At 43.5% G+C, this 15,872-nt stretch overlaps 1 protein-coding gene across 2 annotated transcripts in view; it reads right to left on the bottom strand.

The window, feature by feature from the left end:
* The window catches only part of LIPH (lipase H), a 57,646-nt gene that overhangs the window by 835 nt on the left and 40,939 nt on the right, over positions 1-15,872 (bottom strand). Inside the window, exons 6-9 of one of the 2 annotated variants that reach the window (XM_060198562.1) lie at positions 13,492-13,659; positions 8,101-8,196; positions 4,748-4,859; positions 1,671-1,844 (exon numbers count right to left, since the gene is read on the bottom strand). In XM_060198562.1, coding sequence (XP_060054545.1) covers positions 1,671-1,844; positions 4,748-4,859; positions 8,101-8,196; positions 13,492-13,659 — 550 coding nt within the window. The remainder of the gene's footprint in view (positions 1-1,670; positions 1,845-4,747; positions 4,860-8,100; positions 8,197-13,491; positions 13,660-15,872) is intronic. The other variant, XM_060198563.1, reaches the window with a different exon arrangement.

Below are 15,872 nucleotides of genomic sequence, written 5' to 3'. Positions count from 1 at the left end.
CTGGTCCCCACCTGCGTGAGTGGTGAAGCAGGGCTGTAGGTGTCTCTCTGTCACTCTCCCTCTCTATCTCCTCCCTTCCCTCTCAACTTCTGTCTCTATCCAATAATTGATTTAAAAAAATTAGGGCAGAGGTAGGTAGCATAATGGTTATGCAAAGAGACTCTCATCCCTGAGGCTCCAAAGTCCCAGGTTCAGTCCCCCGTACCACCACAAACCAGAGCTGATCAGTGCTCTGGTAAAAAAAAAAAAAAAAAAAAAAAAAAAAAAAAACCATTTAAAAAGGGGGTTGTGAGATTTTATTCACCATATAACTTCAAGTAGATTTTGAGGAAATAATAGGGAGCCCAGATTTGATCCCCAATACCACACGGGAGGCACTGAAGAAAGCTCTGGTGTTGTGGTGTCTCTCCCTTCCTGTCTTTCTCTCTCTAAATGAAAAAAAAAAAGTGATCCAGAGTAGTAAAACCATAGGGGTGCATAAGGCCCTGGGTCAGCAAAAAGAAAAACAATAATAACAGGAAGATTAAAAAGGAATAACCAAAATTATTGACAGTGCTTCAAAAAGTGAAATTCTGGGTGATCTGTTTCTGCTTCCCAGCACTTTCTGCACTTTCAGATTTTATAAAATAACATGCATCCTTTTGATAATTAAAAAAATGGTATTAAACATCATAAGTCTTTGTCTGGCAAGATAGCCCATGTAGGCAGGGGCCTGCTTTGCCATACACATGACCCAGCCCCCAAAAGGAAGTTTCAGTGCTGTGGTCTCTTTCTCTCTCTCTCTCTTTCCCTCTCTCAAATATTTTTATTTATTTATTAGTGAGATGGATAGGAGGAGAGAGAGAAAAAAAACAGACATCACTCTGGCACATTTGTTACTGGGGACTGAACTAGAAACTTCATGCTTAAGAGTCTAACAGTTTACTCACTATACTGCCTCCCAGACCACCCCTTTCTCACTCTCTCTCTCTTTCTTTTTTATATTTATTTATTTCCCCTTTTGTTGCCCTTATTTTTTTTTATCGTTGTTGTAGTTACTGTTGTTATTGATGTCTTTGTTGTTGGATAGGACAGAGAGAAATGGAGAGAGATGGGGAAGACAGAGGGGGGAGAGAAAGATAGACACCTGCAGACCTGCTTCACCACCTGTGAAGCAACTCTCCTACAGGTGGGGAGCTGGGGGCTTGAACCGGGATCCTTATGCCAGTCATCGCACTTTATGCCACCTGTGCTTAACCCGCTGTGCTACCGCCAGACTCCCCTCTCTCTTTCTTTCTTTCTTTCTTTCTTTCTTTCTTTCTTTCTTTCTTTCTTTCTTTCTTCTTTCTTTCTTTCTTTCTTTATATTGATTTAATAACAATTGGCAAGACCATAGGACAAGAAGGGTGCAATTCCATATAATCCCACCACCAGAGTTCCACATCCCATCCCCTCGTCTCTGTCTGACAAAGTAAGCCTGGAGTTGTGAAGCCCTAACAACAAAATCAGAGTCCTGAGATTTAAAATATAACAAGTATTAGGCTAATGGTTTTTAGTCGAGTTTATTTTTTAAAAAAGCTCTACTGTTTCATCATAATTAAGAAAGTCCTTTTAAATCATAAGGCCAAGTAGATTGGAGAGGATCCAACACCCTTGGAGAGCAAGGGGTTGACAAGACTACTACAGCTCACCTGTCTGGGTGGGCAAGTGACCGTAACTTCATTCGCAGAACCCTGAGCTTGTATTTGGGGCCGATTACAGACCCTGTGGAGAACACCAAGGAGATGTTTGCCACTCTCTCAAGATCTTGGTTAAATCTTGCAAGCAGACTGACTTGATGATACTTCTGAAAGGTTGCAGGTTCACTGATTGGGGGGGGGGAAAATAACGATACAGATTACTAATGGAAGAAAACAGTTTCACAGCCAACAAGCGACTGAGAAGCAGGAAGTTATTGGCCCCACAGTTTGTACTAGCCAACTTGTGTGAGCAAAGTCTGCTGGATTCTAAAGAACTATCTCAGTGAAGACGCTGACCTCAGGGCTGATCAAACGCCAAGATGTTAGAAGGGTCTGTGCTAAAGTTTGCCAGTAGGCAGACAGACATGCAGACAGACATGCCAGACAGCTTCCTCATTGTGACACATCCCCAGTGCCCAGACAAATTCTGCAAGGTGAGTATTACTATCTTCATGTTATACACTAGGAAGTGGGTGCTTGGAGAGCTTCAGCTCATTCAGGTTACAGGGTTTATCTGTAACTCTGGGGGGATTCAAACCCAGTGCTGGCTGAGTTCTAAGTTAGGGTTGTCAGCTGGAATGGTAGCTCAGTGAGAGAGCACAGCACTTGAAGTGTGAGGTCCTTGAGTTCAATCCCTGGCACCACATATGCTAGAATGATACTCTGGTTCTCTCTCTCTCTCTTATTTTTTTATGATATTTATTTATTTATTTATTGGGAAGAGATAGCGGAAATGAAGAGGGAAGGGGGGATAGAGAGGAAGAAAGACAGAGACACCTGCAGCCCTGCTTCACCACACAAAGCTTCCCCCCTGCAGGTGGGGACTGTGGGATGCCCTCTTTTCCTCATAGCCTACTTTTCCAGTTCTTCAGAGGGACACTGATTCAGCTGAATCTCCCCAGCGAATACTTAGGCTTAAGTCGAGATTCCAATTGTTGGAAACATTTCCATACACTTGGAATAAAATATTGGAATGTAAGGTATTATTTTAAGGTTCATTGTGAGAGATAGGGATGGAAATATAAACAATTTCTAGGGGCTGCGTGGTGGCACACCTGGTTGAACGCACATGTTATAATGTTCAAGGACCCGAGTTTGTCACCCCAGGCTCATTGAATCTTCCCTAAATCCTGTGCAGAACAGAACTATCCCAAGTACACTTCTCTGAAAGGTGTCAAGATTTGGGTTTCTCAACCCCATCTTCACTAAAAAATGTCTCGGGAGTTCAGGCGGTAGCACAACAGGTTAAGCACACGTGGTGTGAAGCGCAAGGACCCGAGTAAGGATCCTTGAAATACCGAAAGGTTAAAGCTCACTAAGCAACAACAACAACAGAAAAGATGCAGTCACAATCTCACAACATAAATGAATAAATATTTCCATTTTCTTCATGACTTTTGCACAAACATGACAAAAACAATAATAAGCGTGACTAAAATAAAGATGTGGGGTTGGGCAGCAGTGCACCAGGTTAAGCACATAGAGTGTGAAATTCTGAGATCCCAGTTAGCGGCCCCGGCTCTCCACCTACAGTGGGGGGTCGCTTCACAAGTGGTGAAGCAGGTCTGCAGGTGTCTGATTTTCTCTCTATCCTACCCAACAACAATAGCAGCAGCAGCAACAACAACAATAACAACAATGGGGAAAGATGCAGTGGATTCATAGTGCCAACACTGAGCCCCAGCGATAACCCTGGAGGTGAAATAAATAAATAAATTAAATTAAATATAAAAATAAAAATAAAAAAGATGTTCAGATCTCTTAACAAAGATCCAAACCTTTGAATTTTGGAATTCCTGGTTCAGAAAAATTCAGTACGTAAAACTAAAGCTTCTAAGACATACGTAAGACAAATACGTAGCCAATTATTGGCATGAATACCTAAATTTTGCTAGGAGCGCACTTTCCATTCTAGAGTTAGTTCCCCTGCTAGGGAAATATCCTAGAGTCTCCAGATGAGATCTCTGCAGCATCCTCACTGAAGCACAGGTTGAAAGCTACCCAAATCTGGTCCTTCGAAATGCCCCTTAGTGGTATCAGCCTAGAGAAGCTCCCGCATTGTGGTTCTGGGGATACTGGTGCTGAAGGGAGCGTTCTGAAACAGGTCAGTGGAAACCCTTAAACTATCCCCAGCAATGATACTTCCAATACAGTGGGACATAGGGAACAATTCCGCTTAGTAAGATGAGTCTAATGTACTAATAAAAATATAAATATTTGGAGGGAGGCCTGGAAGGTAGCTCAACAATAAAGACCTGGCTGTGTGATGATGGCCGAATCACTTAGCCTCTTTCTCTGAGCCTCATACATACAACAGAGATGGGAGTACTACTTCACAGTTTCCCACGAGGATTTCATTCACCAACGTGTGTGATGTGCTTAGTTCAATAAAGAAATGCTGTTATTATGATCCAAGTAGGCATTTTATTTTTAAGTTAATTAATTTATGTTAATCATTTTATTTGTTATGAATAGTTTGTTACAAGATTATAAGATTTCATATGAAAGCCAGCAAAAATGACTCTTGTAATTACATGTTCAAAGGGAAGAGGAGGAGGTGGAAGAAGAGAAGAAGAACAGCAAGGTGGCATACTGGCTTAAGTGTACACATTACAGTGCACAAGGATCCAGGATCAAGCCCCTGGTCCCCACCTGCAGGGGGAAAATTCATGAGTGGTGAAGCAGGGCGTCAGGTTTCTCTCTGTGTCTCTTTCTTTCTCTCTATTTCCCCCTCCCCACTCAATTTCTCTCTGTCTCTACCCAATAATAAATAAATAAAAGGATTTTAAAAGAGAGAGAATAAAGGAGGGGGAGGGGAGAGAAAGGACGTACTGATGAAAACGAAGCCTTTACATTAGTTGTGTTTGCTTAAGACCCTGGGAAATCAAGAGCTACAAGAAGCATAATACCTTGTAGAATAATATACTTTGTAAAGAAAAAAGAAATTAAAGAATAAAAAAGTACAAATAATAAAGTAGGCATATTTGGGATACAATTTCTCTGAGCACAAAGGGAAATGGTAGACTTACTGATTAATTTTGGATTCTGTTGTGTTTCCATCTTTGTCTCTCAATTTGATTGTAATAGACCCTCTTCTTATGTTCTTGTTCCAGCTTATAATATCCACAAAGTAATGATACACTACAAAACAGACAGAGAATGCCGCGAGAGATACTCTCACTGCTCCCTTGAAGGATCAATTTTAAGAACCACAACCTCTCAAATAATGAAATTTATTTTTCTCCTCCTCTTTAACTTTTTTAAATAAATCTTAAAAAAAATATTTTATTTATTTATTCATGAGAAAGATAGGAGAAAGAACCAGATACCACTCTGGTATATGTGTTGCCGGGGACTGGACTCAGGACCTCATGCTTGAGAGTCCGATGCTTTATCCACTGCGCCACTTCCCGGACTGCCTCTTTAACTTTTCTGTGAAGATCCAGAGCAGACTTTTCTTTTTTCTCTTATTTTTCTCTTTTTCTTTTTGCTCCTCACCTGCAGGGGTGTTGCTTCACAAGAGCTGAAGCAGGTCTGCAGGTGTTTGTCTTTCTCTCCCATTCTCAATATCCCCTCCCCTCTCAATTTCTCTCTGTCCTATCCAATAAAACGGGAAAAAATGGCCACCAGGAGAAGTGGATTCATAGCGCCGACACCGAGCCCCCAGTGATAACCCTGGAGACAAAAAAAAAAAAACGATGGGGAGGGGGAGACATCTGCATCACTGCTTCACCACTGGCACACTCTCAAAACTTTCCCCCTGGGAGTCGGGCGGTAGCGCAGCGGGTTAAGCGCACGTGGCGCAAAGCGCAGGGACCAGCGTAAGGATGCTGGTTCGAGCCCCGGCTTTCTGCCTGCAGGGGGGTCACTTCACAGGCGGTGAAGCAGGTCCCAGAGCAGACTTGTCTATTATTCCTTTCTACTCTATTTGGTAAAGATGGCTGAGTGACAGTAGTATCCAAGATGCGCAGTCACCATTGGATCCATGTTTCCACCTCACTGACTGAGGGCTGGTCACCTACTGCTAAATACAACTGGTTCATTTCAGTCGCTCAATTCCTGACCATGTTGGAATAAACTAAGTGACCATGTAGAGATCTTCCAAGATGGTCAGAGCAGGTTTCCCTTCATCTGGACTGTGTCCACCAAGCAATCCAGACTCCCTTAGCTCTCCCTAGTTGTCTCACAGCCCTCACTCTGACAAGCTCTCTCTGATTCCTAAACCACTCTACACTCAGACACTTAATTTGTCTCTGTTGCCAGTTCATCTTTCAGGAGTCAGCTGAATTTTCTCCAGAAGGTCTTCAGTGACACTAAGACTAAATCAGTCTCCCACTTGAATTCCTTACCATGCTCTGGGATTCTCCCACTATTAATCAGCACACATAACTGCATTTACAAAATGTTAGGGGGAGACGATAATCTGTGGATACAACTATATAAGTATTGCCCAAGGAATGTCTTGTGGGGTTAAAAAGAGAGATACAACTAAATGGTAAGGACAATAATGGTTTGTCTTTGTAATCCCAGAAGAAACAACCAACAGGCACTGCCCCAAAATCTCTTCTTACTTTTATTTTCTTTTTAATCCCTCCCCAACCCCCAGGGTTGTCACTGTGTCTTGGTGCTTTCACTAGGAATCCACTGCTCCCGGAAGCCATTTTTCCCATTTTTTTGTTGCCCTGTTTGTTGTTATTGTTATTGCTGTTATAGCTGTTGTTGGATAGGACAGAGAGAAATGGGAGAGAGGAGGAGAAGACAGAGATAGGGAGAGAAAGACAGACACCTGCAGACCTGCTTCACCGCCTGTGAAGCAACCCCCCTGCAGGTGGGGAGCCGGGGGCTCAAACTGGGACCCTTATGACACTCCTTGAGCTTTGCACCATGTGTGCATAACCCTCTGTACTACCGCCTGGCCTCTTATTTTATTTTATTTCTTAGATAGGACAGAGAGAAATTGAGAAAGAAAGAACAAGGAGACAGAGAGGGGGAGAGAAAGGCAGACACCTGCAGATCTGCTGCACCGCCTGTGAAGTGACTCCCTGCAGGTGGGGAGCAGGGACTCAAACCCCGGTCTTTGCTCATGGTGATATGTGCACTTAACTGGGTGTGCCAACACCCGCCCCCCCATTCCTACTTTTAATTCCCCACGGTCAAGGATGGTTTGGAAAGATGAGCTCCCATCATAATAGTCACATTTGTTCTTGCTTTTGTTTTATAGGACAGAGACACTGAGAAATAGAGGAGAGAGAGGGGGTCGGGCGGTAGTTCAGCGGGTTAAGCGCATGTGGCACAAAGCGCAAGGACCAGCATAAGGTTCCTGGTTTGAGCCCCCAGCTTCCCACCTGCAGGGGAGTCGCTTCACAGACGGTGAAGCAGGTCTCCAGGTGTCTATCTTTCTCTCCCCCTCTCTGTCTTCCCCTTCTCTCTCCATTTCTCACTGTCCTATCCAACAATAATGACATCAATAGCAATGATAATAATAACCACAACAACGATAAAAACAACCAGGGTAACAAAAGGGAAAAAAATGGCTTCCAGGAGCAGTGAATTTATGGTGCAGGCACCGAGTCCCAGCAATAACCTTGGAGGCAAAAAAAAAAAGAAAAGAAAAAGAAAAGAAAGAAAGAAAGAAATAGAGGAGAGAGAATATGAGAGACACAGGCAGACACTAGTGAAGCTTCCCCTAAAGGTGGGACTGTGGACTTGAACCCGAGTCTTTACACATAGTAATATGTGCACTCTACTGGGTGCACCACTGTCTGGCCTTCAAATAATCACGTCTGTTTTCTCTTGGTTAGACTTGCAGAATGTGGAAAACAGTCTCAGAGAGACGATGGTTCCACAAAGAAACAAAGTCAGCCTTGGGAGATGCCAAGTCTTGGGGCTACCACACCTGACTTCAAAGCAGGAAGGGAACCCACTGCGTCCAGGCAGTAGTGCACATAGTACAAAGTGCAAAGACCCAGGCAAGGATCCCAGCTTGAGTCCCCGGCTGCCCTACCTCCCCACCAGCCACTTTCACAAGTGGCAAAGTAGGTCTGCAGGTGTCTCTCTTTCTCTGCCCCTCTTTATGTTCCCTCCTCTCTCAATTTCTCTCTGCCCTATACAATAAAGTGGAAAAAATGGCCTTCAGAAGCAGTGGATTTGTAGTGCTGGCACTGACCCCCCAGCGGTAACCCTGGAGGCAAAAAAAAAAAAAAAAAAAAAGGAAAGGAAGGGAAGCCATGTATCTGCAACCTGTTTTTCTTTTCCTTTTTAAAAAGCATACTCAGGCCTAGGAGGTGGTGCAGTGGACAAATTGTTGAACTCAGACATTTAAAAGATCATAAATTAAATAAAAGGGTTTGGTTACAAGCAAACAGCCATATTCACCACTCACTGCAGTAAGGCTCCTTTTCCGCTGTGTCAAAGAATGCTTTAGTCATAGGAGGGTCTTTCTCCCTTAAACGATCTTTCCAGTTATCTGCATAATAGCCTATAAAACAAATTGAAAAGTGAAGCATTAGCATGAGTTGTGGAGATGTAAAGCAACTGGGGAAGTAGCAAGACCAGTGAGTTTGACTTCTGCCATCACCAAGATAATCTCCCTCACACACTTTCCCAAGGTAGGAACCCACTACTTGGTCTCCTAGAACCCACCACACCATGCTTTCCATCTTGTCCGTAAGAGCTGGGGCTAGCAAAAGGAGGTCACGGTAGCTTTCCTCCTTTTCTTTTCTTTTTTATTAGTGATTTAATCGAAATCGCTATTGAACAGGCCATGGCCAGTGCGCCGCTATGTTCCATCGCTGGGGAGCCAGAGACGACCGGAACTGCCCCTGCGGCTACAGACAGACTATAACCCACATAGTCAACGACTGCCACCTCTCCAGATTCAAAGGAGGTCTCGAAACTTGACATCAGGCTCAACCTGACGCTCTTGACTGGCTACGGAAGAAGGGCAAACGCTAGCAGAAGAAGTGATTTGATATTGACTTACAAAATTATAAGCTAACAGAAGTATAATCCCACACCTTTCCCACCACCAGAGCTCTGTGTCCCCATTCCCTCCACTGGAGACTGCAGTAGTTCTCCCAGGTCACAGATATGGGTTGACTATAATATATAGATATATATATATTTGCCCATATTTTGGTATGTTCCTGCCTTCTCTTCCTTTCTAAGTGACACCTACCACTTCTGAGTGTCCTTCCTTTTCTTTTCTTTTCTTTTTACCGCTCTTCTCTCTCAGGGTCCTGATGGAATTGAAGTGCAGAGCCCTTTAGTTGTCTCCCTAACATTTACCCCTAAAATTCTTTTGGAGGTGTAAAAGGTAGGAGATCTGACTTCTAAAATTGCTTCTCTGTGGGACATGGACATTGGCAGATAGATTCATTCCCCCAGTGGAGTAGGGCTGTGGGGAGGTGAGGTTCTGGGGACATAGTGGTAGCTTTCCTCCTTTCTACTGACATTTCATCACCCAGTTCCATTCCTCACTGGCTGGAGCTATTAAATGAGTCATGATTTTTCTGATAACCCAATAGAAAGTGGCACACATCAGCAGGATCTAAAAATAGCACTAACATTTTTCTGTAATATGTTCCTGCTGTAGATTAAAACAGATTCAGGTTTGTGCTTAAAATAACATCATTTTGCAAAGCCCTGTGCTTTCTTTGAAGAGCTGCAATTGAGCTTGTTGTGAGATTCTGTCACCAAGCAGGGTATGTCCTTCACACCTGGGCCTGCAGAAATGAGTTTAAGCACCATTAGGAGGCTCTCTCTCTCTCTCTCTCTCTCTCTCTCTCTCTATCTCTATCTCTATCTCTATCTCTATCTCCCTCCCCTCTCTCCCTTTCTCCCTCCCTCCCTCCCTTTCTCTCTATATCCACCATCAGAGAATTGCTTCTAGATTCTGACTTCATTGATTTGGGGTAGGACCAGGGCATCAGTATTTATTAAAAGTCTCTAGGGGCCTCTAATACACAATCAAGACTGAGAGTTCCTTGTCTACAGCATGCCCTGATGCTGACTGGGGTTTTTCCTTGGAGAATAGTAAGAAAATTCTTGGGGCTCTAGTCGGGGAGTCCTGGGATTCCCACACAAACACGATGAGCTTAGACCTCGAATAGATCCCTCTCTCCATTATCACTGGTCATCTCCATCAGAAACAACATAATGGACCCCTTTGGGGACCCCCATAGGACCTTGCCCTCAACTTGGATCAACAGCGGTAGAGAATGTTCCATTCTCCGAAGGAGGGTTGGATAACATACTCTATCTACCACCTGAAGAAGATGGGTCCTGAAATTTGTCAACGCCCATGTTCAGTGGGGAAGCAGTTACAGAAGCCAGACCTTCCACCTTCTGCATCCCACAATGATCTTAGGTCCATACTTCCAGAAGGGTAAAGAATAGGAAAGCTATCAGGGGAGGAGATGGGATGCAGAGTTCTGGTGGTGGGAATTGTGCGAAGTTGTACCCCTTTTATCCTATGGTTTTGTCAATGTTTCCTTTTTATAAATAAAAAAATTTTTAAAAAAATAATAATTGTACTAAAGTCCACAAAATAGGTCACTTGGATATTGTACCACTTTGCTATGTGTGTGTGTGTGACCCAGGTTTGAGCCCAGCCCTCACTGCACTGAAGGAAGCATCAGTACTGTGGTGTCTCTCTCTCTCTCTCTTTTTCTCTCTCTCTCTCCTCTGTCTCTATCTTTAAAAAAGGGATATTTCTACTAACCCTTAGTGAATATCCCAGCAGCCTCCATGTTATCACTCCATCCTACACAAGAGCCAGAGTGTGACAAGGGCGTTTCTGGACTCAATTTGTTGGAAGGAATGACGCTGAAGCTTATTTGACAGGAGAATCTTTAATTCCCATCTCCCAACACACCCCACAAAGTTGTGTGCACAGAAAGGGTATCACTGTCCACATGAGAGCACACTGTGTTAGGTGACTGTGTCCTGGGTGGACTTGGAAACTCTTCTGGAATCTTTCTTCTCATAGGAAAATAGAGTACCCAAGGAAAGTGGACTACCTTTTCAGTTAAATCCAATACAGAAATCTTTTTTTTTTCTTTCTTTCTTTTTTGCCTCCAGGGTTATCACTGGGGCTCCATGCCAGCACTACAAATCCACTGTTCCTGGTGGCCATTTTTTTTCATTTTATTGGATAAGACAGAGATAAATTGAGAGAGGAGGGAAAGATAGAGAGGGAGAGAGAAAGATAGACACCTGAAGACCTGTTTCACCACTTATGAAGTGACCTCCCTGCAGATGGGGAGCCGGGGACTCAAACCGGGATCCTTGTATAGGTCCTTGCGCTTTGCACTAGGTGTGTTTAACCTGGTGTGCTACCGTTCAGCCCCCCGATTGTTTTCCTAGTAATGTTAACTTGCAGGAGACTCCAAAGTTGTTTATAGAACAAACTGGTGAAAGAAAGGAAGAAAGGAAGGAGGGAAGAAAAAGAAAGAAAGAAAGGAAGGAAGAAAGAGAGAGAGAGAGGAAGGAAGGGAGGGAGGGAGGAAGGAAGGGAGGAAGGGAGGAAGGAGACTGGTGCAGGAGAAATCGCTCAACATGTTAGTCTGCTTGCCTTACTGTGCATATGACCTGGTTTCAATCCTAGCCCCTACTGCATTGGAGGGAGTTTTGATGTTGTCTTGGTCTCAGCCTCTCTCTCTCTCTCTCTCTCTCTCTCTGCCTCTTCCTATCTGAAAAAGTCAGCCTGGATTAGTGAAGTCCCAGCAATTACAGAAAGAAAGAAAGGCAGAGAGAGAGAGAGAGAAAGAGAGAGAGAGAGAGATGGACGGAGAAAGAAAACCAGCTAGGAAGGAAGCAAGCTGATTGAATAAATTTCTTTAAAACATAGGGCAGGCACATGGCCAAGCAGCACGCCACCCAGATGAGTAATTTCTCTCACCCCAGGTTGACATTGATTATTATTACCAATGTGGTGCCAAGGAATGAACTAAGGTCTTGCATATGCACGATACCACTGAGACACCTTTCAGCCCAAGTTTTTATTCTGTAATTTTTGATAGAAAGAAGCAGAATAGCACCACTCTACAATCCATGTTTTCCCTTGGTGTCGCCATCCATGGTGCTAGGATCAAACTCAGAGTCTCACATATGCTAAGTCCTGTGCTTTACTCACTAAGTTTTCTTCTTATTTACTTACTTAAAAAGAAGAGAAAGGAAATTAGTGACCTGGGAAGTAGTGCAGAGGTTAGAGCGTGGAACTTAGGATTTAAAATAAGAGCCAGTGAAATAGTTCACTAAACTATGTGTGCAACTTAGGTTTGAGTCCAGACCCCACTGCACTGAAGGAAGCTTTGGAGCTGTGGTGTGTGTGTGTGTGTGTGTGCGCGCGCGCCTCCCTGTCTCTGTCTCTATCTGATTTTCTATTTTATTTGATATTACAGAGAAAAGTTGAGAGCAGAGGGAGAGATAGAGGAGAGAGAGAGAGAGAGAAAAGAAACATCTGCAGACCTGCTTTACTGCTTATGACTTTATTTTTTAATAGTAGAACAATGCTCTTTTTTATTATTATCTTTATTTACTTATTGGATAGAGACAGCCAGAAATTGAGAGGGTAGGAGTGACAGAGAGGGAGAGAGACACCCACAACACTGCTTCACCACTTACAAAGCTTTCCTCTGCAGGTGGGAACCAGGGGCTTAAGCATGTCTTTGCACATTGTGACATGTGCACTCAACCAGGTGTGTCACCACCCGGCCCCTTACTTCACTGCTTGTGAAGTGTCCCCCACCATCTTTTTTTTTCTTTTGCCTCCAGAGTTATCACTGGGGCTCAGTGCCAACACTACAAATCCACTGCTCCTGGAGGCTTTTTTTCCCATTTTGTTGCCCTTGTTGTTTATTGTTATTTTTGTTGTTATTATTATTGTCATTGCTATCGCTGTTGTTGGATAGGACAGAGAGAAATGGAGAGAGGAGGGGAATACAGAAAGAGGGAGAGAAAGATTGACACCTGCAGACCTGCTTTACCACCTGTGAAGCGAAATCCTTGCAGGTGGGGAACCAGGGATTCGAACCAGGAACCTTGAGCCAGTCATTGTGCTTTGTGCCATGTGCACTTAACCCCGTTGCTCTACCGCCCGTCCTAACTCTATCTCTCTCTCTCTTTAAAAAAGAGAGAGAGAGAGAGAGAGAGAAAAGAAAAAAGAAAAGAAGAGGAAAGAAAAGAAAAGGAGGGGAGGGGAGGGAAAAGAATTTACATCAGCATTAAACTTCATGGTCCCAAGTTTGGTTCCCGTCATTGCATGTGCCAGAATGATAGAATAACGCTCTGTTGTTCTTTCTCTCTCTCCCTCTCCCTCTCCTTTTTCTTCTCCCTCCCTCTCTCTTTTTATCATGCTAATAAACAAATTAATCTGTATAAAAAGGTAACATTCTACATTCCTTTGCCAGTACTGTTTACTTGTCCTCTTTTTTTTTCTTCCTTTCACTTTAAAAAAACAAAGATTTACGTTTTATTTTATGAGAGAGCGACCAGGCATGCGCAGAGGTGAGGATCAAAGCCCAGTCCTCAAGCATGTAAGGACTGTGCTGTCACATTTGCCTCCCCAGATGTTCACCTCCCCCAGACACCTCAGCTCTGGGCCAGAAGGAAACATAAAGATTGACCTGGTGAAATTAAGTTGAAGTCAATAAAACAGCTTCCTCTGCTGAGACCATGATCTAAGAATATTTTTTAGATAGTGAAATGGTGTTGGGATCCTACCAAAAATTTGTTTTTGTTAATCAGAGGTGAAAACTCCTGCTGGACTTACCCAGAATGGGACAGGGCTCCCCTTGTGATGGGCCGCAGGTAACACACTTGCCATTTCGATAATCCCGGTAGGAGTCACAGGGGTATGCGGTGACCGTGCAGTTCTTTCTCAGAGAAGAAAGGTACAGGTACACGGACCTCTGGTGGTCACATTTAAAATAACCCATTCCTGGAGTGTGAAAAGAATGATTGAAGGGTAAAATATTTGAAGCATGTAATAATAGCAACACACACACACACACACACACACGCCTGTCTCTTAGTGCCCAGGTCTGTGCTCATAGATTCAGCATAGTTGAGCCCTTTGAATCCTTCTAAAATCCTAATGTCTACCTGCACTTCTTTCTGAGTGTGTGCATTCTGGCAGGAGAAAAGAAGATAGACATACTTATCTTCACTCTACCAAGCAGGCCACTAAAACACAGAGAGATGAAGTGTCTTGACCAAGGTCACGCAGCTAATACGTGGTAGAATCAGGATGCAACCTATGTCCGTCATTTGTTAGTGAAAGGGAGAAGCAAAAGGCAACGGCAATTCACTCAGATAACCCAGAGGTTTTCTGTGGAGAGCTAGTTTTTTTTTATTATTAAAAAAATTTTGTATTATCTTTATTTATTGGATAGAGACAGCCAGAAATCGAGAGGGGTGGGAGAAATAGAGAGGGAGAAAGACAGACACCTGCAGCCCTGCTTCACCACTTGTGAAGCTTTCCCCCTGCAGGTGGGAACCAGGGGCTTGAACCTGTGCACTTTACCGTGAGCACTAAATCAGGTGTGCCACCACCTGGTCCCCCCAAGACCTAGTCTTTTTATACCACAATAGACCTCAGAGAAAGTAGGCATCCAGTGGTCCGGGAGGTGGCGCAGTGAATAAGGCACTGGACTCTCAAGCCTGAGGTCCTGAGTTCAATCCCCAGCAGCACATGTACTAGAGTGATATCTGGTTCTTTCTTTTTCTCCTCCTATCTTTCTCATTAGTAAATAAAGAAAATCTTTAAAAAGAAAGAAAGAAAGAAAAGAAGAAAGGAAGATAGGCATCTAGAGAAATTAGCAGACGAAGTTCCCCAAAGAGGGCAAGCAGAGGAAAAACTTGCAAACGAACAACACAATAAATACACCTTCTCTAAGACTTTGTGAGAACACGGTGGTTGTCATTGGGAGGGTGGGAAAGTAGGACTTTGTTTGTAGGTGTGTGTGGGATTATACCCTGTAATCTTACACACTTGTAAGCCACTATTAGTCACAAAGAAAAAATGGCTTCACAAATAAAATAAATAGATAGGACAGAGGATGTTTCAGCTATGGGTCAAGAGGAAAAATATACATTTAGACTGAGCTTAGGTATTTCATTCAGATCTAGTTCACTTTTAGGAGGTGAGGGTTTATAAGTGGGGAGATACTTGGAATAATAATATGAAGCATAACTATGGAGAGCTAGCAAGAGATAAACAAGAAAATTCCCTGGCATTATTAAGGGTCAGGGAGAAATTAAGAAGTTTGTCTGAACCTTGTACTCAAACATTTCTCTAGGGCAGGGAAGACAGCATACTGGTTTTAAGAAAGACTTTCTTTCACACCTGAGAATCTAAAACCCTAGGTTCAACCTCCTACAGTGCCATAAACCAGAGCTGAGCTGGTATTAAAAAAACAAAACAAACAGAAAACAGGGAGAAAAAAAAAAACACACGCCTGCTCTGGAACGTCCCTGAGCAGAGAAGTTGAGACAGAAGAGCTTAGGAATGCACAGTTCATTCCTGGCAGCAGGCAAGCAGTGAAGGCTCCATTTCTTTTGGAAGGGTCAAGGGTCAAGTGGCAGGAGCTGGAAGATAGGACGTGGCACTGAAAGGCACCAATGGGAAGAACAGGTGAGAGGCAAGTCTCGTGTTAGCTCTCACACTGGAGGCTCTGTGATGTAATGGTGACAGGGTGCTGCTGTGGAACAGAGATGAGTAGCAAATGAGTTGTAGGTGATAAAGACGCATTCTGACGCACAGAATGTTGCTCGATGAGTCACATGATAACAAGCATTCAGAAAAGGGAATTGGGTAGAGGCGATGGTCTAAATGGGAAACCATGAGCCTCATGAAAAGAGCTGTAATTAGAAGCTAATGGTTCGGAAAGGCACTGCATGCTAGGATAAGATTGCATCTTCTTCCTCCAGAGTCCACTTATTCCCACACAAGAGGTCAGTGAAGGACAGAGACATAAAATCAGCAGGAGAGGAATAACACAGGGAACATGGAGCCAAGTAGAACTGGAATATAAATTAATAAACCAATGTTTGTTTGTTGTTCCTGGAACTTCTACTTAGGAAAAAAAAAAAAAGATGTACCTCTGGAGGTGGTACAGTGGATAAAGGATTGGACCCTCAAGCATGAGGTCC

Source organism: Erinaceus europaeus, chromosome 9 (assembly GCF_950295315.1).
Source record: "Erinaceus europaeus chromosome 9, mEriEur2.1, whole genome shotgun sequence".
Lineage (NCBI taxonomy): Eukaryota > Metazoa > Chordata > Mammalia > Eulipotyphla > Erinaceidae > Erinaceus > Erinaceus europaeus.
This window is presented reverse-complemented; position numbering and strand designations above follow the sequence as displayed.